Genomic DNA, 24,543 nt, shown 5'->3' with positions numbered 1-24,543 from the left:
GGGTCTTCAAATGAAATTAATAGGCCACAGGTTTAAAACAAAGAAAAGGAAGTATTTCTTCACACAGTCAACCTGTGAAACTTTGCCAGAGGATATTGTGAAGGCCAACACTATAATAGGATTAAAAAAAAATGAGACAAATTCATGGAGAATAGGTCCATCAAAGGCCAGGATAGGCAGGGATGGTGTCCCTGCATGCCAGAAGCTGAAACGGAAAGCAGGGGATGGATCACTTGATTACTTGTTCTGTTCATTCCCTCGGGGGCACCTGGCATTGACCATGTTGAAAGACGGGATACTGCGTTAGATGGACCTTTGCTCTGACCCATCTTGGCCATTCTTATGCCATACAGAGAAGGGGATTTCTTGCCTATAAAAACCAGAAAGGCTCACTGAGTTCTGCAAAGATTGATTGAAATTCAGCCAGAGTGCAACAGCTTCAAAATGATCAGATAATCCATCATTACTTGTAAATGTGTTCAATTAGGAGAATAAGGAACCAAGGAGTAATGGGCAGCAGGAAGGGTAGCAACTATTAATTACTTGGAAACACGCTTAAGCTCAGAGTAGTGATTATAAAGCTGACATCTTGTTGTTTCACATATTTATGCCCAATTGGTTCCACTTACAACTAAAAAACAAGTTTTTCTGATTGATTTTGTTCTCTCTTGTGTGACCAATTTGAAGTACAGGCAGTCCCCGGGTTACGTACAAGATAGGGACTGTAGGTTTGTTCTTAAGTTGAATTTGTATGTAAGTCGGAACTGGTACATATTGTAGGGGAAACTCTAGCCAAACATTTCTCCAGAGCTCAGTTTTATTCTCCCACACCTCACTTCCCTCAGTCCTTTATTCTCAAGCTGAGGTGTCTGCTGAGAAAAGCCGCTCCGCGTCTCCCTGATCTGCTGGGGGGGGGGGGGAGCGCTAGCTTCGTATCTCCCTGGTCTGCTGGGGGGAAGCAGCTAGTGCGGGGTTGCCTCACCCCGTTTGTAAGTAGGGATCCGATGTAAGTCGGATCCATGTAACCCCTGGACTGCCTGTATTTCCCAGTTGTTACATGTACCTAAACAATATCTTGACAAGTTCAGCAACTGCATCCATATAAATCATATATCAATTTATTTTACCATTTCTTTCTGTAACTTTGTAAATTACCATTTACTTATATCTGGACTGGTTTTCAACTGGGTATGGATTTTCACCGTCTCCCAGTCACCATGATTCATCATGAACTGACTGCATTACTAAATTTAGGACCAAAACTAGCATTCCTTATTTAGGCAAAGCCCCCAGTGAAATCACATGACCCATTACTTGGAAATAACATGTAGTCTCATCTAGTCCTTTTCATCTTCAAAGTGTTTTATAAACCTCAATAAATTAATCCTTGCAATACACCTGTGAGGCAGGGAAGTGCTACTAATTTCTTATTTCACAGGTAAGGAAACTATGACAGAAAGATTAAGTGATTTACCGAAGGTCAAAAAATGAGACTGATTTGAAACACAGTTGTGCTTTCTGCACTCAGACCATTAAAACACAGATCAAATATTCATCACACTGAAACCAATGACAGTTTTGTTAGTAACTCAATGGGAACAGGATGTGGCTTCATGTGCCTCATTCTGCTTCTGAGGGGCTTAGAGAATTTCCTGGATGAAAGGTAAAATGTGAAATATATGCCATCATTATCAATGTCAGTCATTATGCCGACGTGCCATGCTAAGTCTGGTATCGACTTAAGGGACGTTTTCTCCACTTCATGTAAAACCATATTAGCTGTAATCAGATTTCAGATGGCAATATTGCTGCTGTTATTGTAAGGGAGAGCAATAAATGGCAGCAAGTCACCAGGGCTTGCCCTTGGCTGGCTGCCGCTATATTTACCTGCAACTCCACAGGTACCAGCAATTGCAGTTCCTGTTGGCTATGGATCTCTGTTCCCAGCCAATGGGAGAGGTGGGAAGTGGCACGGCACGGGACACCGCTTCCCATAGCTCCCATTGACCGGGAGCAGTGATTTACGACCAATGGAGGAGCGATCACGCGCACCTGCAGAGGCGTAGGTAAATGCAACAGTGTGGAGTCTGTCAGAGGCTAACCCCAGCGGCTGGTATTCGCCCACCCCGTGTTATTGTGTAGAGAGGGGCAGAAATCATCCTGCTTAGTGCCACAGCTGTACTGGTCCTGCTTCATTGGTAGCGGTCTGACTTGTCAGGCACAGAGGGAGAGGCATCTTAAAAAAATACCATTTTTATTTTACGTGGTCACCTTTCCGACCTGAAGTCAACGTTACATTTGCTAGTAGGGAATGTGTGGAGTATAAGACGAACAAGGTTTGCAAGTGCTATGATATAAAAGAAGCATGTATACCAGCCATGTATGTCCCATGCAGAGCCATAGTGTCCACAGAACCCTTCTGTCATGGAGTTTAAACAATGCTATATTAGGGCCAGTCTATTGTAATCCACCACTGAAGTGTACTGGTGATGGACAAAAGCCTCCTAAGCCCTGGAAGAGTTTTTCCTAGCAACCTTCTTATGTACATATTGTATCTTCTCTGTGTCATTTCATACTGGCTCCTCAGGGTGATTGTATCATAGAATACTAGAGCTGGAAGGGACCTCAAGAGATCATCAAGTCTAGTCCCCTGGACTTGTGTGTGTGTGTGGGGAGGGGAATGCTCACGAGTAGTTTCTGTTCTCCCCAAGCACACAGACAGTAATCGTCTCTATCCCTATGTGGAGAGCACTGAGATGGCGGACAGCTCGTTGTTCCACCCATTGCTCTCACTACTCACAAGACCCAAGAACAACCTGGCCTTAAAGGTCATATTGTGTGTGTTTGGATGCCGCCCCGTGATTTTTGTCTAACTTGATTAAAAACTTATTACGTCTATGTCATATGAATGTTGCTCCCCCCACAGCATTGCAGATAATATTCTGGAAGTGGCTGCTTCCCACAGTTACCATTGGCCCACTAGCTATATGCACCTCCAAAATGAAAATTAAACAGATATGATTTTGTTCTAGAATGGGCTTTAAAACACAGCGTCTGATTACAAAAGATAAAACAAAGATCTCTTACTGAGATGAGAAATGTCAACCCATTTACCGACGCTTGGTACCAAACAGCAGGTATAAAATCTATTAAAATGTAAATTTTAAGGCCATTACAACTTGATTACCAACTTCCTAACTATACCAACACCTCATTATAACACCCTAAGTGTGATATAAAGGCAGAATTGTTTCCTATTTATATGAAATGTAAATGTAATGATGATGATAATGATGATATAGGCAGAAGAGCCTTGAATACAAAGTGGGTAGGAAAAATAAAAAGCTCCTAAGGATGAATTCTATTAAAACAATTTATTTCCCATACAAACTATTCTTAAAATGCAAAATGAGTGCTGAGTATGTATATCAATATTAAAAATAAGAAAATTGGATCTCCTAACAATATGAAATGAAAATTAAAAAAAAATGTACCTCTTTGCAGTTCTCTGAATTGGAGAAATGTATAAGATCGTCATTATACATCTCCTGGGTATTGATTATGTCACTATATTCTTTCTGACTGAGATCCTCAGGATTAATTCCGTTGGCTCTCAGAAACTCCTGGTAGGCCACACTGAAAGCCTGACCAATTGATTGAGCTATCAGCTGTGCCTGTAAAATAAAATAAGATGCGGCTGAAAAGGAGGAACAACACTCAGTAGCAATGAACAGAGATAGCTTATTCTGAGATTCATCCAAAGTGATACAGAATGCAACAGTCATAGAAATCTCTGTCTTGGAAACTCAATGCAGCAAACTCTTGACCTCTTGACTCTTCTGGTCACCCCATATAAAAAAAGTAGCTTAGAACTGAAAAGTACACAAAAGGACAACCAAAATGATTAAGGGTGTGGAACAGCTTCCATATGAGAAAAGGGGACTGGGACTTTTCAACTTGGAAAAGAGACAACTAAAAGGGACTATGATGGAGGTCTGTAAAATCATGTCTGATGTGGAATAAGCAAGTATTATTTACTCCTTTAAACAGCACAAGAACTAAGGGTCACCCATGAAATTAATGGGCAGCAGGATTAAAACAAAAGGAAGTACTTCTTCATACAAGGCACAGTCAACCTGCTCAACTTATTGCCAGGGGATGGTGCGAATGCCACAATAATAAAGTTTAAAAAGAACTAAATCCATGGAAGATAGGTCCATCAATGGCTATTGCCCAAGCTCTGTGTGTGTGTGTCCCCTAGCCTCTGACTGCCAGTGGACAACAGACATTGAGTCACTGGATGATTGCCTGCTTGGTTCATTCCTGCTAAAGTGTCTGGCATTGGCCACAGTTGGAGGAAAGGATACTGGGTGGACCACTGGGCTGACCCAGTGTGGCCATTCTCATAACCACCATACTGCTTAGCCATCTGTTTCTGTGAGCACTGAAGACGTATATTGTAAATCAGGAGTTCTCAGACTTTTTCCATAGTGTGGAGCATATCGTAAGAGAGGGATTCTCATACACTTGGTATGTTCTGACCACAACTGCAGTCCCCTGTGCAGCAGAGAGGAGAATCTGTGCTTGCATGTGTGACCAGAATAGAGTTCCCCTGGGCAAGGTAGGGAGGCCCTAGTTGAGCACTCCCAGAAGGGGCAGGGCCTCAGGCTGAAGGGGCGGGGCTTAGGGCAGCCAGCCTTCCACACTGCCCAGACCACCACCACTGCCCACTCCCAATGCTGCATGAAATATGTGGTGCCCCTGCCTCCCAGGTAGCCCGAAGAGCCACCCGGAGCATGCCATGCGGCACTCTGACGACAATTTAAAGGGCTCGAGGCTCCGGGGACTGCTGCTGTTGCAGTAGCAGCATCAGCAGCCAAAGCTTCAGGCCCCTTTAAATCACTGGGCCTCAGGGCAGTTGCTCCCTTCTTTCCCCGCCACCTCCAGGTTGGCAGGCATGCTGGCCAAACACTGCTGAGCATATCCTAGCACATTCAGGAATCTGTGCTGGGCTCCAACTGTTCATTCTCCAAGTCTCTGGAGTGTTCTGGTCTCTGACTAGGATGTCTCTTCAGTGTGACATGACTACCCATCAAAGTTAACTGTAAGAGAGCTGAATTGCACTGACTAATATCTGGAAGTACAGGGTAACAGACACATTAGAAATAAAAAGACAGCTGGTAATTATTAATAATAATACTTAGCACTTTACTCATTCAAGACACTATACACATGTTAAACTGAGACAGAATCATAGAACTTGGTAGCAAACTTTGCTTCTTAGTTCCACTAGATGTCAGTGCAGCAGTGAGAAAGAAAGGCGTAGGAAAAAACAGAAGGTATTTGTGCAAAATTAGTTTTCTTAGCTGAAATTTTAATTTCTCCTATAAGGATCCACTGAAGATCACAAAAGAATGCTAAGTTAGACATGATGAGTCAACATGGTTTCCAGGACCCTTATTCTTCCATCATAGGATATGAACTCCTACTGATATAAATGAAAATACTAGTGATCAGCTATGGATCACAAATTATAAGGAAGCAGTGCATCCCTTCCAACAACCTGAATGTTAAAGGTGGTTTGGTTCTGAAAATGTAGTGCTCTTTGTCAGAGAATTGGCACAACCTAAATACAGTCAGAAAAACATGCACTATGTTCTAACACCTAATAACTCTTCATTCCTAAAATCAGAGGCTCAATGGTTTATTTCAAGTATTAAACAGATGTGACATTCTTGTTTAGTTTGTGCTTTGTAACATGTTGTAATAAATTCATTGTTTAAAGACAAAGGCCAATATTCTACCATTTGAAAATAGATTAGAAAACCATGAGAAAAGATTAGCTAAACTGGTCAGTGGTTACACGTTTACACATGGAGGAGGCAGTCACCAAGTCTTAACAAACACAGACTAAATTTACTTGGTAGTGCTTTAAAGCAAGAAGTGCATCATCATTTGTGAATGCACCAGGGCATAGAGCATCCAAAAAAGTAATGACTATAAATGCCACCTTTCTTGTGCATATGCTCTTTTGAGTGAGGGGTCACAATATTTTCTGTGTAATCTAAGCTCTTATGTAAAAAGTATTGGTTTACCCCTTCTAGTTATGAAGAAAACCTTCCAAATGTCAACAGCTGCAGCTCTGACCCACACAGCATTAGGGGATAGTGCCATTTATAACATTTCCAATGCAGAACAATAAGTGGTCTGAGTCCCTGATCTGCTGAGAGCACTTTGTGCAAACCTAAAATGAACCGATACAGCTATAATGATATCTTCTCCCCAACAGAGAGATAGCAAGCAGCATCCTTATACCTGGCCAATCTCATGCAGCTGAAATAGTCCTTTTGCCACTATCAGTGACTCACCATATATCCGAGCAGTTCTAACTTAAACACAGCTCCTTAGCTAGCCCTAAGATTGAGGGACTATAGGCATGGTATTAAATACATCTCAACCAGAATAAAGAAATTGATTCAAGATTACCAGTTTTGTAGCCACTAAATATAAATATCTATTTTGGCCATATAAGGTAAAATGAATGTTAAAAAGTGTCTAAATGATTATGCATTAGAATATTAGAAGGGGAGTGTAGGTTGAAAGAGCACAAACAATTTTGGGATACTGGAAAAAAAAGAGGAGGATTTTAGGGGTTGAGGAAGGAAATGAGAGAACACTTTGAGATGGATCTGTAACGACTATTATAAAAGTTAGTCTATAAACTTTGAAAGGATCAGCCAATCAGAAAAGCATAAAAATGCATTCATGTGATACATACCATTAGATTTCTGAGGTCCTCTGAATGACATATTATATTAAAAGAATTATTTAAAATGTACTTACATCCTCAGATTCGAAGACATGGCATATCATTTTGTACTGTTTCTTTCCTTCCTGGGCACCGGGTGTTGTCTCAATACAGTCTTGAGAAGCAGACCTTGGCATCCGGCGTCTTGCCATTAAAACAACAATGTTACCAATATCAGCAATATATGAGATTGTGCGCAATGCATGATCCATCATAGTTTCCTAAACAAAGCAAAAGATAAACAAAAATGTTCCACATCCCCAGTAGTTACTCCAGAAATGTCACTTTTTCTCTCTCCCATATCATCTATTTTCTTAAATGGGCAACTAAGCTTGCTTGTCTTTGTGGAGTTTCCAAGGGGCCAGATTCTGCAGGCTTTATACAGTTAATTTCTAAACAACACTACCACTAAAGTCAAAGCCTGACTTACTGAAAACCCATGGACTTCAATGGAAATGTTGTCTGAATAATAACTGCAGATATTGGGCTCACACACCCTATTACAAAAAGTTTAAAAGTATCAGATTTCAAGGAAAAGGAAAACATCTTTTAAAAATAATTTCAGCATTTTTGAAAATACACAGTTTATGCAAATAAATGCTAAAGAAAAGCAGTGACAGAAGCTGTTTATAACAAGATCATGAACATTATTGCTACAACAGGAAAAGATAAAGAAGGATTCAACAAAGAATATTTTAACTTTTTTTCAGAAATATAAAGTTATCATTTCCTCTCCTCATAATGAATTGTAAATGTTGTGTTGCCATTTTCTCTTAAGTTATTTTACCACAGATATTCTTACTTCTCCCTCCAAACTCTTCACCATGTAAATTAGAGATATCCGAAAGGGAGAAAAGCCTGCAGTCTAGATTCAGAAAGGTAATCTAAGCACCTGTAGTCCCCTGATGTCATTGGTACTATTCATATGCTTCAAGTGAGGCACACGATTTGCTAAATTGGATCCCAATTTGAGTTTGTCTCACCTCTGAATTTAACCCTTTCTGGGGGTCTTTTGGCAAATGTTGGTCTCCATTTGCAATATCTTTACAGGGCCACTGATGTTCAACCACCTGTAAAATGTAGGCAGGTAGATAACTGATAAACTATATGTTATACAATAGGGGAGAATTTTTTTAGTACTTCATCCTCTGTATGGATTACTTCTGCCTTTTAATTTATGTCTTTTTTAAACTTTGAGGCATTATCTCAGCCTACCATCTCCAGATGTTTTTTCCTCAGGAATGTACTATTATGGAACTTAATAAAAAGTTATCCTTAGGCAACTGTGAAGTCAGTGAACATCTGCAGTCAGGGAAGAATTTTTTGTTACTGGACTCGATTTATCCCAGATATTTATCTTTTGGAATTATCTAAGAACATAAGAACATAAGAACGGCCGTACTGGGTCAGACCAAAGGTCCATCTAGCCCAGTGTCCTGTCTGCCGACAGTGGCCAGCACCAGGTGCCCCAGAGAGGGTGAACCGAAGACAACGATCAAGCGATTTGTCTCCTGCCATCCCTCTCCAGCCTCTGACAAACAGAGGCCAGGGACACCATTTTATCCCCTGGCTAATAGCCTTTTATGGACCTAACCTCCATGAAATTATCTATATCTTCGTATTATTGATTTCTAGTTCACACTTCTGTCATGTCTTTGTTCTATCAAAAAACCAGTGATCTTGTAGAGGAAGAGCCTTCGAGGGCATTTTTAATCATGGCTCCTTTGTACCCACAGGATATAAAATTATAGTGAGTTTTATTATTAGTGAACTTGCACTAAATTTGAACAAATGAATGTGGCCCACCAGCTACCTTCTTAAACTACACATTTATGAGGTGTTCTGCCGTTAAATAATGCTATTACCGTTCCGAAAGAACTTTAAACATTTAGCATTTAAAAAACAAATATATTATGGTATGGATATTCTAGGTAATTATAAATTTCTACAGATTTTAAGAAGCACTCTTGAAATATTTGATTTTCATTTGGGCTGAAGAAGCTAAACATCTAACAGATTTTCTCCTTAAACTGGAATACAAAACATTTGTTCCTGAATCAGTGCTTTCTGGATCTTCCCATCAACTCCCAATAGAGTTTCAGGAGGGTAGAGGGGGCAGCAGCGTTCCCTGGACACTAAGGGAGTGAGGGGAAAGTACCTGCATTCCGTGCATGCCTCTTCACAACTTCCCGGAGCTCTCTTCACCAGCCAGGTGTAAGATAATAGCCAATGGCTCTGCAATCACATCAGCCAACTCCCTCAGCTCCCTTGGATGCATTAGAATGGCCCGATGGATTTGTGTATGTCCAACTTTTCTAAACAGTTCTTAACCTGTTCCTTCTCCACCGTGGGCTGCCCACCACCTTCCCATATTGTGTTGCCTAGTGCAGTAATCTGTTAACTGAACTTGTCTATGAAGACAGAGGCAAAAATAGCATGGAGTGCTTCAGCTTTTCCCACATCATGTCACTAGGTTACCTACCTCTTCCAGTAAGGGCCCCACACCTTGCCTATAGAAACCGTTCTTGTTACTCTTCACATCCCTTGCTAGATGCAATTCTAATTGTGCCTTTTCCTTCCTGATTACACTCCAGAAATATATTTATACTCCTGCCTAATCATCTGTCCAAGTGTGATGGGACAGACGAAACCCAACCTCCCTGCTGGAGGCCTTTCAGTACCCTGGCCAGCAGCAGGAGCAGTGGAGAGGTCCTCCGAGCAGGGTAGAGGGGCAAATTTACAGATATCCACTTTATATCCATGGATGTGGATGTGGATACCTGTAGTTCATTTTTGCAGATACGGACTCAGATACAAATTTTGTATCCACACAGGGCTCTTCAAATTTCCTTGCCTCTACATGTGTTGCTCTCCTACACATCCCTGTTGCTATTCCTCATAATTTTCTTTTCCGTATCATGGTTCCACAATTTTTTCATTCTCCCTTTCATATATTCCCTTTTTCCTTTGGTGATTCCTTCCACTCTCCTTTTTACCGGGGTCTCGGATGGTGCATGTGGAAAAAGGGCTATAGCTGGTGAAATCTGAAGACGATCTGAAGGGAGGGGAGGCAGGGTCAGAGAGGCTGCATGTTCTCCTATAGCTCTCTTGGTGGCTGATGGCTGCCAGTTGCCAGGAACTGAACAGGAGCTGGGAGCCTCTACTGAAATAGCTCCTGTGGCTGCATTGTGGGAGCATGAGTCAGGCAATTAGACAACTCAGAGGGCTTTCATAGGCCAACTCCTGAGGGTGGTCACTGATACATTCACATTCCAGCGTGTGTCAGGTCACATCAGCGGAAGCGGAGCAGCATACTCCACAAAATGGTATCCCATTCAACTTCAGCTTTACCAGAGAGTAACTAGGTTGTGGGGTCAGGGCACGTAGATTTGCCAATCACATGCGGTTCCCATCTCTGCAGGTGGCATCCCTACGCCTTCACTATCCCAGATTTTCCACACTCTGAATGTGAGAAGTAGAACAAAGTTGCTGTGACACTTGTGCCAATTTCACTCCTTGATTGCAAATCTAGCCCGTGGAGCAAAGCAGACAGGGGAAGTTCTGCTCATACCACAAGTATGGCATACTGTCAAAAGCAGAGTTATTTCTAATGCACGAGTTGAACAGGTGGTCACCTAGGGCTGAAAATACTCAGTAGCTGCATGTGTAAATGACTCCAGGGTGGTAGGAGCAACCATTTGCTAATTTTGCCTGTGGCAACAAACCCACTAGTGGTGGCTGTGGTCCAAAGCGATAATATGCCTTATTGCTACTACTGACCCTGTTCAAACCCCAGCATAAATCAAGTTAGATTTTTTTTTTAGTGAAATTAGAATTCCTTTAAACCAGTTAGTGCCACCAGATGCTTCCATGAACAACATACAATAAAATTACGTAAGGGTTAGGACACTAAATTAATGACGGCAGAAATCTATTTTATATAATAGAAGTATATAGAACTGTGATTGACTGTGCCAGCTGCTACACCAGTTGAGAGAGCCACAGTAATGAAGTCAGTCAAGAAACCTCTCTCGGCAAAAAGCATAGTCAAGCTAAAATGCAAAAGCTCGCTGAAAATGAATACAAAAAGATAAGGGAAGCAAAGCCTCTGGCTACTCAGACACACAAAAATCAGCCACATTCAAAGTAGGCTTTAGTAAAACTCCTTAACACACCCAATTCTAGTATCACATTTTTAAATTTTTCTCAATACACAGAGCCAGACTCTGGTACCATTGCTCACCACAAATAGCACTTTATGCCACGGCAGTATTAGGGATGTCACAGAGTAAACAAGTAAATGGTTAACTGAGGAGTCTAGGCTCATCAGTTAATCTTCATGGTTACATGCACCCTTCTCTCCCTCTGCCTCCCCCTCCCCAGCTGCCTCTGATACAGAGGCAGCAGCACAGTGGGGCAGGAGGGAGCCACTACACACTCCTGTCTGCCCCTCATCCAGCACTGCTGCCTCTGATAATGCAGCCACATTAAAAGAAAACAGTGTAATTCCTTACTGTAACAAATACTGAACCGCTCAACATTTAGGAGATGAAATATTCTCAATTAGGGGAGAAAATATTTCCATACTGCCCAGTAAATCTCCAGCCTCTAAGAGCTCTAGCTATTCATATACTCTAGAGATGTTCTTGAACACTAGGGGGTTATTTTCAAGATGTATGATTACAGTCAATCAAGATAAGGCAACCACTCTACATATTCATTAGAGAATAATGGAAAGTATTAAGTCTGTCAGCACTGAAAAACCTTATAAGGTGGCCTGTGACACAGCTACAAATTGTTAATTCAGCAGCCATTTCTGCAATAGTCTGAGAAATGTATCAGGTATATAACATTCCAGTACAGATAGCTTCAAAACCAAGTTTTATATTAATCATAAAGCTGGCTGTAAAAATTAATACAATAAACCATCAATTTGGTATGGACGTTTTTCTAAGCCCTCAGAATAAAACTACTGCCATTCATTCCTTGCTGCTATATGCCGTTTCATTTTGTTGTTGTTGGTTTTCCACCCTCTTTCCTGATTTCCTCAAAGTCTAAAAGATTTTTGTCACCTTATCCTACTTAAAATTCTCTGTCTTTTTCCAGTTGCTCTGTAACCCCTAGAAACTAAATATGCTTTACCAACTATGTCTTCATTCTTTTGTTAATAAAAATCACTATGAACTGATTCCTGTGTCCTAGAAGGCAGGAAGTTCTGTGTGCTCATGACTGAGACCAAAAAGTCAGCGATTAAGAAATTACAGTTTGTTTTCAAGCTCACTTCAGAGGGAGGGTTAAAGAGCTTGAGGGTACCACACAGGAAGAAATTTCCAAGTGCGTCTTCTGGGTTATCAAAGGAACATGTGACCTTTGGGAGGTGGCAGCATACCACCGAAGGTCAGGGAATCTGTGACCTTTGGGAGTTTTTAAGCAGAAGCCGTTAGTAGAATGACATTTTAAAGTTTCTTGCAGGCACCTACCTTCTGCACTCAAAGGGTATGTCTAGACTACATGGTTCTGTCGACGGAGCCATGTAGATGAGTTTACTAGACATAGGGAAATGGAGTGGCTATTTAAATAATCGCCGCTTCATTTACATCAAAATGGACGCCGCGCTGTGCCGATCAGCTGTTTGGCGGCACACCGGGGCAGTCTGGACGCTCCACAGTCGACAACGGAAGCCTTTGTCGACAGCTCCATTATGCTTCGTGGAATGAGGTTTACTGGAGCAGTCGACAAAGGCTTCCATTGTCAACCGCGGAGCGTCCAGACTGCCCTGCTGTGCTGCCAAACTGCTGATCAGCACAGCACGGTGGCCATTTTGATGTAAATGAAGCAGCAGTTATTTAAATTGCCGCTTCATTTCCCTATATCTAGTAAACTCATCTACATAGCTCCATCAATGGAGCCAGGTAGTCTAGACATACCCAAAGTGCCGGAGTGGGGAACAGCCTTAACAATGTTATTCTAAGTGAGAGCTATTGTATAAAATCAGTATTTTTGAAGTATTATGTTTAACCATTTACCTGTGTATCTGCATTCAGAACTTTAATCCTCTGTGTGGAGATGAACAGATCCACTTCAGTCAAGGCCTGGGAATCTCCCTCAGAAGTCTAAAAGACAATCACATTGTTACCAAGGGAATTTTAATTTTCTATTTAAAATGACAACTCCACTGATTCCTTCATGCAAAGTGTAATATTGAACACTTATTTTGCTGAGCTATTACAAAGACAGCAGTTCACAGATGTGTCCATATACATGCAAATTTAGTATTAGAGGATGTTTACTGCATAGGAATAGTTTTGTGTTTTATTTTTTATGTTATGGGTGAGTCTGAACTTTCAGTTCATGGATAGCTCTGGATTGACAGCGAAAGGGCCAAAGTCTTCTCTCAACTGAAATAATTAGAGAAAAGGCATGGACACACTGTTTCCTGCATGCCACATTCCAGTTCTTGAGACACCAGCAGTAGAAAAGAGAGAGCAATCTAGTCTCCATACCTATTCAGTCCTTGGTATTGGTACTAGAATTACTAATAGAATGCAAATCAGAGCTAATTGTTGTGGTGAATTAGTTTTTTTTATAGACACCATTCATTGAGAACTGAATTGAGACCTAAATTATTTCACATAAGGTCAAAGAGCTTTCAGATGTAAATGGGAAGTTACTTATTATGTAGAGAGAAGTTCTTCAAGATGTGTTCTCCAGATGCACATTCCACTGATGATATACACAGATGTTTGGATAGTGTGTGTCAGTGTATCCATGGCCCATGGTCAGTGGTGATGAAGGATAAAGCCGACCTGAAGCAAACTAGCCAATTTCTGGAATCACTGATGGAAGAGCACATCTCTCAACCATACCCTCTAAATGAGTGCTTCTGGGATTGGGAAGGTTGGTTGGTTTATGACAGAGCAATGGGTTGTCTCCTCCTGTAGAAACAATCTCATTGCATGTATGGTTCTGATGACATTTGGTGGTAGAGTGGCTGGGGGACTAGTCACTGAAAAATATGATTGTTTTATGTTTTTCCTCTGGAGAACTGCCATGTAAACTGTAAGGGAACACAAGATGGCTTATGAATTCTTCAGCACATGGAGGGTCTTGTCTGTCTAAGAGATGAACAATTCATTTCCTTCAAAAGGCAGATCCTTTGCTGCCATTTGGACTTCTCTGGGGAATCCCAAAACTCACAATGCCCATCACATAGCAACCAGCCACTTATCTGGAAGTTATAAAACCCTGTTGATCACTGCTTGGAGACTTGTCCTGGCTACAATGTGGCTATCTTTAACTAGCAGCGTGAAGTCTTTGCAGAGCTCATTGGGAAAGCTATCAACCAAGACAAGTAGTCTTTCATGCCTGACAACTGGCTATGTGAAAAACTGCAGACTTGTTCAGGAGAAGGTTTTCTGGTCAAATAAATCTAGTATTTTTGGCTCTATATTCTTCAGTATGAACCTGAATTGGTTTGCATTTTAATTTGTCACAGTGACCACAAGGGAGAATGCAGTGAGGTGTGTATAAAAGAATCCAGCACCTTTAGGAGATGTCTGATATTTGTAATTGTCTTACATGAGGTGGAAATGGCAGAAGTGCTAACGGACTTTTTTGTTTCAGTTTTCACCAACAGTTTAGTAGAGATTGGACATATAATATCACAAATACCAGTGAAAATGAATACGATCAGAGGCCAAAATGATGGGCTTTCCCTTAGCTCAGAAGCTAGAAGAATTGCAAATCATACCTTTACAGTGATGTGTGATTCTAATAAAGGCACTTTAAGCTCCCTCGCATGAAGGCCTGCATTTGAATATGGGGGAACTGGACAATATCATATTGCGGTTTGCAATTTGCGTATATTTTTCCAACTTTTCTTTGTAGTCTAGATGTAGCCCTAGAGAGCTAAGACTTTACATCCTATTACCAAGCTAGTGCTTAGTGGAGAACTGCCTGCATCGCAATGGACACATAGTAGCACCCATGATGGTGTTCTCAGCAGAATCCAAGGACTGGGTGGCCATGGAGGCTAAACTACTATTTCATTTGAAGATTTGGCTCACTGATGAAGCAGCATAGGGAAGCAAGCTGCCTATTCTCTGCCTATATTTGTGGATGAAGAGAAGACTTTGTTCTCCAAGGGGTATCACTCCAGGGCCACTCACCTGCACTGAATTCAGTCAAAATGACAATACAAAAATGCATTATTTTTCGTTGTATTAAAGGTGGGTCAAACAACATGCAAAGAGTGAAAGTCACATTACATTTTGGCAAAGAACTAATCACTTACAATCAAGACTATCACAAACAGTGAGATTCACTCTAAGGACACTTTTGATAATCACATTTACCCTGACACCATTGATGTACATTTTGTTTAATTTGGTGGAATATCTCATCAGCAAATTGTACTAGTTACCATATTGAGTTGGAAAATTAAACTTTGCATGAGCTTAAATATTCAGAATGAATTTAATTAATATAAACACAGTAAGTCATGGTCATATTTAATTATATTGTTAGCATTAACTATTCCTGTTAAAACAAGCATAAGCATTAGATTTTTTTTAATTCTCCCCCTCATAAAACTGGTCATTTATTTGAAATGAACAAACCACAGGACATTGTGACATTAAACAGAAGAACAGCAACAGACAGGCACTCTGGCAAGTGGTAGATGAAAGAAATAAACAAGTGTTTCTTGTTTCCTTCATTAGCCTATGATTAAACAAATAAAACCAAAATTATGAGGATCTGTAATAAAAAACACAACTCTCCAAGGGGAGCAAGGACAACAAAAATGGAAACAAACATTAGCATTCAAGAAAAACAATCTACACACCGCTTTTTTCTTGATTTTAGCCGCCTTTTGCATCCTCTGAGGAGCAGCATAAAAAAGAAAGCAGACAGATGCACACACACACACACACAAAAAAAAAAAAAAAAAAAAAAAAAAAGGAGAGAGAAAAGACAGCGTGTGAAGTCAGGGAAACCTTTTGATTATGATTCCAGACTCTTAAAACTGTTATTTGGGGGAAGAAAGGGGAGAGAGTGGTTTACAGGATATATATATTTGAAGCATATGGGCTTCAATGGGATAATGGACACGGTCAAATGGGGTTATGCATACTGCCAACTCATTACAGAAATGATGGAGTGTTGTCTGTTAAAAGCTGTTCATTACATTTTTTCCCTGCTGGATGCACCATTACCTAAAATTGCATACCAGGCACTTACAGGATGTCCAAATCCCCGATTTATTCATTCAAAGAGACATAGATTTGTACATACAAAAATCATATTAGTTTCAGAAGTACTGTTCAGGCACTAGCATTTTAACATTAGGGTATGTTTATAATATGGTAGCTCCTACAAACTATGCCAAGTGAACAAACTATGCCTGAGCTCAAGCAATTAGGTGCAAGGGTTCAAGCAACAGTTTTACTTTATTTTCATAAATGATGTGGCAAGCTCCGAAGTGCCTGGACTATGAACTGCCAAGCCTACAGATGCTGGGCTCAGCCCTGGCACAGAATAAGCACTGGATCAAGACCAAGTTTCAGTGTAGGTTTTTTGAAATGGACATGTGCAGAGATTAGAGGCAGTACAGAATAATCTAAGGGCAACTCTGCAGAAGAGAGCCTGCAAAAGGTCTTGAAGGAGAGTCAAACGTCTGTCAATCTCCAAAGGTCTACCTGTGCGATCTTTGCTCTAACGAACTGGAAAATACCACTCAGTTGTGCACACTGTATAGAAGTGCACGTGAATGCAAGGTCCACCTCATTTCTGTATGAGAGTTTTAATATTTGTGGGGAATCTAGCATATGAAAGAAATATATGCAGTTTTAATCTGTTTGCAGAGCATGGATGTCCATGGTACTTTAGCATTCCCTTATGAGAGTTAGGAAGAAGATCTATAGTGGAAAAGTTAACACAAAGGGTAGGAGTGGATGGGACATAGCCAAGCACTTTATGCTTGGGTCTGACACTGTGGCTACGTCTACACTGGCCCCTTTTCCGGAAGGGGCACGTTAATTTCAGCGATCGCAATAGGGAAATCCGCGGGGGATTTAAATATCCCCCGCGGCATTTAAATAAAAATGTCCGCCGCTTTTTTCCGGCTTTTAGAAAAGCCGGAAAAGAGCGTCTACACTGGCCCCGATCCTCCGGAAAAAGCGCCCTTTTCCGGAGGATCTTATTCCTACTTTGAAGTACATACTTTGAAGTAGATTTAAGATCCTCCGGAAAAGGGCGCTTTTTCCGGAGGATCGGGGCCAGTGTAGACGCTCTTTTCCGGCTTTTCTAAAAGCTGGAAAAAAGCGGCGGACATTTTTATTTAAATGCCGCGGGGGATATTTAAATCCTCCGCAGATTTCCCTATTGCGATCGCTGAAATTAACGTGCCCCTTCCGGAAAAGGGGCCAGTGTAGACGTAGCCTGTATGTATTCTCTTCTAGACCTTTTAAAGCAGGGTTTCCCAACCTATGGGTCGGGACCCAAATCTGGGTCACCATTACATTTCAAAAGGGTCGCCAGGTGGCTCTTAAGGAGCCATTCACACATTTTTTGAATTGCCCTGGGTCACCAAGTCTTCCTGAATTGGCAAAATGGGTCCCCATCTGGAAAAGGCTGCTGCTTTAAAGAATCCATCTACTGTACTCTGCCAATTTGGTAAAAGCCCCAGTTCAGTGATCTAGTATACAGCTTTTGACATCAGAAAAACTACACGTTTCTTCCACTGCACCCTTTGGGGGATGGCGGAGGGGGGCACTACAATTCCCAGTGAAGTTCGTGGAAAGATGCCCATCAATTTTAATGGGAGCTGGACCCGGCCTTTAATACGGGAATCTGATGCAGCCGTGGCAGTTATCCAGGTCCATGTCTAGTAGCATTAACATTATCTATGTTCAGATTAGCTCTTAGTTAATGGCACCTATAGGAGGACTCATTTATTGTGGCTCCCCTATCTTTTTAAAGCATGAGCCTTACTGCTGCCCTGTGAAGAATCATGAGGGAACGGTCATCTGTGTACAGAGATTTCCCTGGCCTATAGGAAAAGACATGGGACCACCACCTGCACTGCTCAGCCATGCAAGCTATTTAGGGAATCCACACACTGAGTTTAACTCTGGCACTGGGACTCTCCATGCTGAGCAATTTCCTTCCCCTTAGAAAGCAGCACTGAAGCAATGTTATCTGAAAGTTGGGGAGGGGTGGAAGCTCTTGAAGACTTGCGAGGCACAATCCCTCCCTACTTGGAAGATCCTGGCATTGCTGTCACAATTGGAGGCCAGATCACTTTCTTCCTTTGTGGGCAAGGCAACCCCAAAAAGGCAGAATTCAGAGAATACCTGGGATCCCTTCTGCAGGGATCAACCAACCTCTGAACCATACGTTTAAAAAAAAAACCTATTTAGATTACGATCTGCAACAACTTAGTATATTACTATCACATCTGACAAAGTGTTTTTTACCCATGAAAGCTTACGCCCAAGTAAATCTGTTAATCTTTAAGGTGCCATAGGACTCCTCACTGTTTTTGCAGATACAAACTAATATGGCTACCCCTCTGAGTCTACTAAACTTACTGAGTTAAGCACATATTAAAGAGGATTTCTGGTAAATCAATCCTAAAACACTACTGGTTTTCCAGAGGGAGTGACTATTCTCAATCCCCGTGAAATGAAGTGAGCTCGGAAAAGCAAAGCTGAAAAGCACTATGTATCAAGTTTTTTGATCATTGTACAAGGTCTGCTCCACAATGCCGCGCCTGGTAAAATGCAGATTTTGAAGTGAAGTTATTTCAAAAAGTGTGTAGTGTCTGCCCTAGCGCCTTGAGAAGGCAGAAAACAAATGATCTGAGAAATACCTTTGAGACCGGCCAGCAGCGCAATGCAACTACTGTAACACACAATCTATCTGTATCAAACACTAAAGTGAAACTTATTGATTTAGAAGCATGGTATTTAGTGTCAAATATGGCATTTTGTGTAATCAAGCCATTAAAAGTTTGCTATAGAAACAGCCTAGATAAAATTTCAGTTGTGCAGATCTTTAAATTTTATTCATGCTAAAAATCTCTGAATGTTACTTTTAGATGTCATAATTTTCTTTTAATTGCAGTTTTACATTCAGCTGTGCCTCACAGGGATGTTAAATAGCGGTTCGGAAGCTAAATGAGTAGTTAATGGAATTTTCATCAACTACTTGATTAGTCAATAAGAAGAGGGTTCGCTGAAGCTCTGCTTTTTAAATGTAGTAAGTGCCTCCGGGCTCTACTAAATTTAAAAGGCAGAGGCGCAGCAGGGGACCAGGTACAAGCCAGGACAGCTGAGTCCCAGCTCACACCAGGACCCAGATGCTGCAGCTCTGCTGCAGCCTGGGGGCTCTTCCTATGTTTAAAAAGCAGAGCTGCAGTATCTGGGATTTGGCTAGTTCTAATTTCATCCACATTGGATTTTTATGCCTCCTTTTGTAACATTTCAAGTGACCATACCTCCTATTTCAAGCACATGGAGACAATGCATAATGGACATCTCTCACTGCAGCTACATTGGAGCTGCTCTGCACTTCAAGTGGACTCCAAATGCCACAAACAGGTTTACAAAGTATACTTACAAAAGACAGGAAAGGGTTACAATTTTATGAATAATAAAGCCAGCTCCTCTTGCAAGCTAACTGCACTTGCAGTTGCAAGAATAGCAACTTATTTGGTTAACCAGTGTAAATCAGGCCAATTCTACACTTTTCATGCCCTCCAATCCCTTCTAAAGTCCAAATCAAGTGTCAATAAAGATGCCTGTCTTGCTGTGCAGATTATTTGACGTGAAGGGACTATCTCCAAACATATGCTACTTCTACTGATTAAATTATTTTCAGTTAAATCTGTAGGTTTTTTCTAATTACACACTTCAATTTACATATTTCATATCATGTCTTTATCTACATGTAGACTGGAGATATTGGTACAAATCTAAACCAATCAATTCCACAGAACATGATTAAAAAAATTCTCTTACCTGGATTATATATTCAGATAAAATGCATTTATTTCATTGACCACAGAAAATACTGTGTATTAAAATACTTCCATGCAAATCCATGGTTTCAAATGACACTAATATAAATCTGGTACTGAGCCTTCTTATCTTAAGAAAATAATATTTTGATGCATTTGAAATATTTTCAATTACATGAATAACCAATTCCAGGGTCTAACACTGTAGTGTCCAACACGCTAGCCACATATGGCTATTTAGCAGGTTGAGTATGGCTAGTTCACTATAGCAGTAGCCACTATAGTGGCTTCCATGCAAATCCATGGTTTCAAATTACACTAATACACTATAGACACTCTAGTGGCTACTGCTTCAGAACTCGTTGGACACCAAAGGTCTAATAAGATGACAGGAATCAATCAGTCATAAACCGGTTGGAATGTTTTCTCATTACAATCCAGATTTTACCTTGAGTACTTATATTGTACAATTTGGAAGAGCCTCTGCAATAATTTATATTCTGTTCTTCAGAGGATGTGTATGTTCTACAATGCTAAACACTGGGAAAAGTGAGGATTTTTACAGCTGCAGATATGTATTCACTTGAGTGCACCTCTTAGTAGATGTGAAGGTTTAGAAGTTTCAGACTATTCCAAGTTCAATTATCAAGGGAGTCTATTCTACAGACCATAAAAAATCACCTACCTTGACACGGCTCACGGCCTCTTGAGCTTGCATCATTCTTATATTTTTGGAAGGGTTGCGTTCTGAGAGCAGCTGTGTAGAACCCAAGTAATTGGCTGCAAAGATGATTCCATCAATGAGATCTTCAGGTTCACAGGGTCCTGGAACTACAGAGGCAGGTATACAATTGTTACCTTCAAAAAAGGAGTAGGGCATCAGAAAGTTTAAGGAAGGGCACTGATACTTGCCCAACTTCTCCTTAACACATTTCTTTATTTGCAACAGCCTAGTTAAAAGAATCATTGCAGAGTTTAGTGCATATTAAACAGTGCATTTATTTCCCATAATTATGTCTCAAAAACTAAAAGGCAGTATTTACGTGTAGTATTTACGATACTGCATAGTGTGTTGGACTTGGAATTACAGAGAGTAGTTCATTGAAGCATGTTGCTGGAGGGAAAACACAACAGAGCTCTTCACTACACTAAACCAAATGCTGCTCTTGAATGCACACAAAAGCCTCCTTCCCATTGATATCAATGCTACAAGCACTGAGTGTTCTTATCTGTGGGCGAAATTCTGTTCTTGTATATGGATTCCTCAATACCAATATTTGTCAATGACAAAAAGTGCATGGATCCTCAAATTCTTTGCCAACTATAGCAGAACCTTGTTAGCTCACACTAATGAGTGACACGTCTTTCGTAACAATTGCATGTTGTGAATCGTCAAGTAAAGAAACACAAGAAGATTTCCTGTATCAGATTACAGAATTGATGCAGGCAGATGTGATGTAGAGGATCAAATGTCAAAGCATCACAGGCAGTTACAACACCTGACAGGTCAAAGACAGAGGTATCTGATGGCTGAGTAGATGACATCAATACAAAAACAAAATACAAAATACAATTAAAACAGCACTTCATTTCATGCAGCCAAGAACTTTTAATGGAAAAAAAAGCTGTGAAAAGACTTTGTGCCTGCATCACTGAGGTTTTAATTTTAAAATAATATGTTTCCTATACACTCCATAACTCAAGTTATAAAAGTAATTCTGTGTACAAAAATACACAAAGGAATGCGGAGGTTGGAGACACAAATGAACATTTAACATCCATTTTTACCAATCATCATCTATGTTAAGCTCTTATGCTGAGCATAATGAATTTAGTCAACTGCCTTAACATACAGAGAGAAAAAAAAATCAAACCACTAAGTAACACCACGGGGACACTGACAATCATGTCCTACTACACACTTGCTAATCAGAGGTAGGAAGGACTCATGATACCAGCTACATGTTTTGTTAGTCTATAAAGTGCTACCAGACCATATGTTGTTTTTTAAGTCAATAGATAATCTAAGGTTTAAGCATACATTTAGTAAAAAAGATCACATTTCACAGAGAAGGCTATCTTCATTGGGCCAAGAAAAAGACAATTACCTGTTCTTTAACTGGTGTTCTCTTAAATGTGTGTGCTTGCCATATGCCTCAGTGCCAGAAGCATTTTCCATGAGTAGTATCTGGTGACTCCTGCAATGGTGCCTCCGTGGTACATGATAAGGGGTGCTATGCACTCCCCCCATCCTCAATTCCTTCTTGCTGTAAATTCTGACAGTGGGGATGGAGGGTGGGTTGTGGAATGGACATGAGCAACGCATCTCAAAGGAAACCAGTTATGGAACAGATAACTGTCTTTTCTTCTTCGAGAGATTGCTCATGTGCATTCTACATTAGGTGGCTCCAAGCAGTATCCTTGGAGGCAGGTAGGAGATCACAACTGCATGGATTAAAATACGGCCCTGCCAAACCCGGCGTTGTCTCTATGTATGTCCTGGATTGCTACACGTGACAGGAAGACCACTGATGATGCCTCGGCCCTGGTCAAATGGACTCAGATAATCAGCAGCAACATGACCTTTGCGAGCTCATTACAGGCCCATATGGAAGATCAGAGCAGAAATCCTCTCTGATTAAACTTGAAGCCCCTTCATCCTATCAGATGTAGTGAAAAATAAGAATGTTAAATATTGGTTAAGTGAATAGTTGATTAACCTCATGAGTTCTTATCAGTTACTCAACTATTTTATAGTCTCTGGGGTGTGGGGCCAACAGCCTGTGCAATCCGTCTGCGCTCCCGAGGAGGCCCCTGCCACTCTGCGCTGCTGCCTCTATCTGAGGCAGCAGCATGGGGTGCCAGGCAGGAGCTGGTCCATGAGGGGAGCCAGTTTAAAAACCAGTTCCCTTTGCAGACCGGCTAACTGTTCATAGAACCATAGAGCTGGAAGAGACCTCAGGAAGTCATCAAGTCCAGCCCCCTGCCCAAGGCAGGACCAATCCCAACTAAATCAACCCACCCAGGACTTTGTCAAGCTAAGACTTAAAAGCCTCTAGGGATGGAGATTCCACCACCTCCCCAGGTAACCCATCCCAGTGCTTCACCACCCTCCTAGTGAAATAGTTTTTCCTAATATCCAACCTAGGCCTCTCCCACTGTAACTTGAGACCATTGCTCCTTGTTCTGCCATCCGTTACTGCTGAGAACAGCCTTTCTCCAGCCTCTTTGGAACCTCCCTTCAGGAAGTTAAAGGCTGCTCTCAAATCCCCCCCTTACTCTTCTCTTCTGCAGACTAAACAAACTCAAATCCCTCACTCTTTCCTCATAGGTCATGTGCTCCAGCCCCCTAATCATTTTGGTTGCCCTCCACTGGACCTTCTCCAATGCATCCACATCCTTTCTATAGTGGGGGGCCCAGAACTGGACACAATACTCCAGATGTGGTCTCACCAGAGCCAAATAAAGGGGAATAATGACATCTCTTGATCTGCTGGCAATGCTCCTCCTAATATAACCTAATATGCCATTAGCCTTCTTGGCTACAAGGGCGCACTATTGTCTCATATCCAGTTTCTCATCCACTGTAACCCCCAGGTCCTTTTCTGCAGAACTACTACTTAGCCAGTCAGCTCCCAGATACAGAGGCAGCAGGACTAGAAACCTGTCTAGAGGCATGAATGCTTTTGTATGCATCAAACCAAGCACTACTCCAATTAATTCTGTCCTTTGAACTGCTATGAATGTAGACTTTATATCATTGACTAGTACCCCAAGGACTGGCACATGGCTAAGAGGGTCTCAATGTCCCACTTTACCCACATCTTGGAGCTGCCTTTGATCAGCATCTCATTGAGGTATGAATAAACCTGGATTCCTTGGCACCTTAGGGAAGCTGCCACTACTGCCATGTACTTAGTAAAGACCCTTAGTGCTATAGCCAAGCCAAATGGGAGGACTGTAAACTGGTAGTGGCAGGACCCACCAGAAAGCATAGAAAACGTCTGTGACCAACATAAAAATATGCATCTGTCAGGTCCAGGGTGGCATACCACCTTCCTGGATCTAAGAAGGGAATAATGAAGGTTAGGGAGACCACATGGAATTTGAACCTCCTAGATACCTGTTGAGATTTTGCAGGTTCAGGATAGGCTGAAAACCACCTTTGACTTTCAGAATCAGGAAGAATCAGGAATAGACCATCCCGTTCCTGTACTCGGATGCAGCTTCTTCTACGGCCCCCAGATGCAGCAGCTCCTGAACCTCCTGCATGACAAAACTCTTGGGAGAAGGGTCCCTGAAAAGGGATGGGGTGGAGGTAGCAGTGTACTTATCCAGAGAAGATGAGGACGATGCCTGTGATGTCAGTTCCGCTCCTCCTTCCAGTGGGGTGACTGCTGACCCACTAGAAACTCCTGGATTCAGGGGGTTTCTTCCTCAGGAGCCTGCGCCAGCTTGGGGGTCGAGTACACTGAGGCTGACGATTTCTCAGAAGACCCCAAAACCGACCAGGCAGCATGGGATGAGTTGGTTCTGTGAGTCCCAGGGTACTGGTCACTGTCCCTGTGGGCAAGCTGGAAGGTGCTGAAGGCAGAGGCAGCACCCCAAGCATCAGTGCCTGACCTGCTGGCAAGAAACCCTACTCAATGCCATCTTCTGAAGTTGCATGAAAGCAGCCAGGAGTGGGAGGGTCTTTGATTCCTGCATGGCAGTA

At 41.6% G+C, this 24,543-nt stretch overlaps 1 protein-coding gene across 4 annotated transcripts in view; it reads right to left on the bottom strand.

Annotated features, from left to right (window-relative positions):
- Nucleotides 1-24,543, bottom strand: part of APBA2 (amyloid beta precursor protein binding family A member 2) — a 192,597-nt gene that overhangs the window by 23,447 nt on the left and 144,607 nt on the right. For 3 of the 4 annotated variants that reach the window (XM_075897719.1, XM_075897717.1, XM_006136873.4), the window contains 5 exons: nt 20,515-20,660; nt 15,654-15,689; nt 12,835-12,921; nt 6,844-7,029; nt 3,495-3,674 (listed from right to left, as the gene is read on the bottom strand). In XM_075897719.1, the coding sequence (XP_075753834.1) occupies nt 3,495-3,674; nt 6,844-7,029; nt 12,835-12,921; nt 15,654-15,689; nt 20,515-20,660 (635 nt within the window). The remainder of the gene's footprint in view (nt 1-3,494; nt 3,675-6,843; nt 7,030-12,834; nt 12,922-15,653; nt 15,690-20,514; nt 20,661-24,543) is intronic. The other variant, XM_075897720.1, reaches the window with a different exon arrangement.

This window comes from Pelodiscus sinensis, chromosome 14 (genome assembly GCF_049634645.1).
Source record: "Pelodiscus sinensis isolate JC-2024 chromosome 14, ASM4963464v1, whole genome shotgun sequence".
In the NCBI taxonomy this organism is placed as follows: Eukaryota; Metazoa; Chordata; order Testudines; family Trionychidae; genus Pelodiscus; species Pelodiscus sinensis.
Note: the sequence above shows the minus strand (reverse complement) of the source record. Positions and strands in the feature narration are given on the sequence as shown.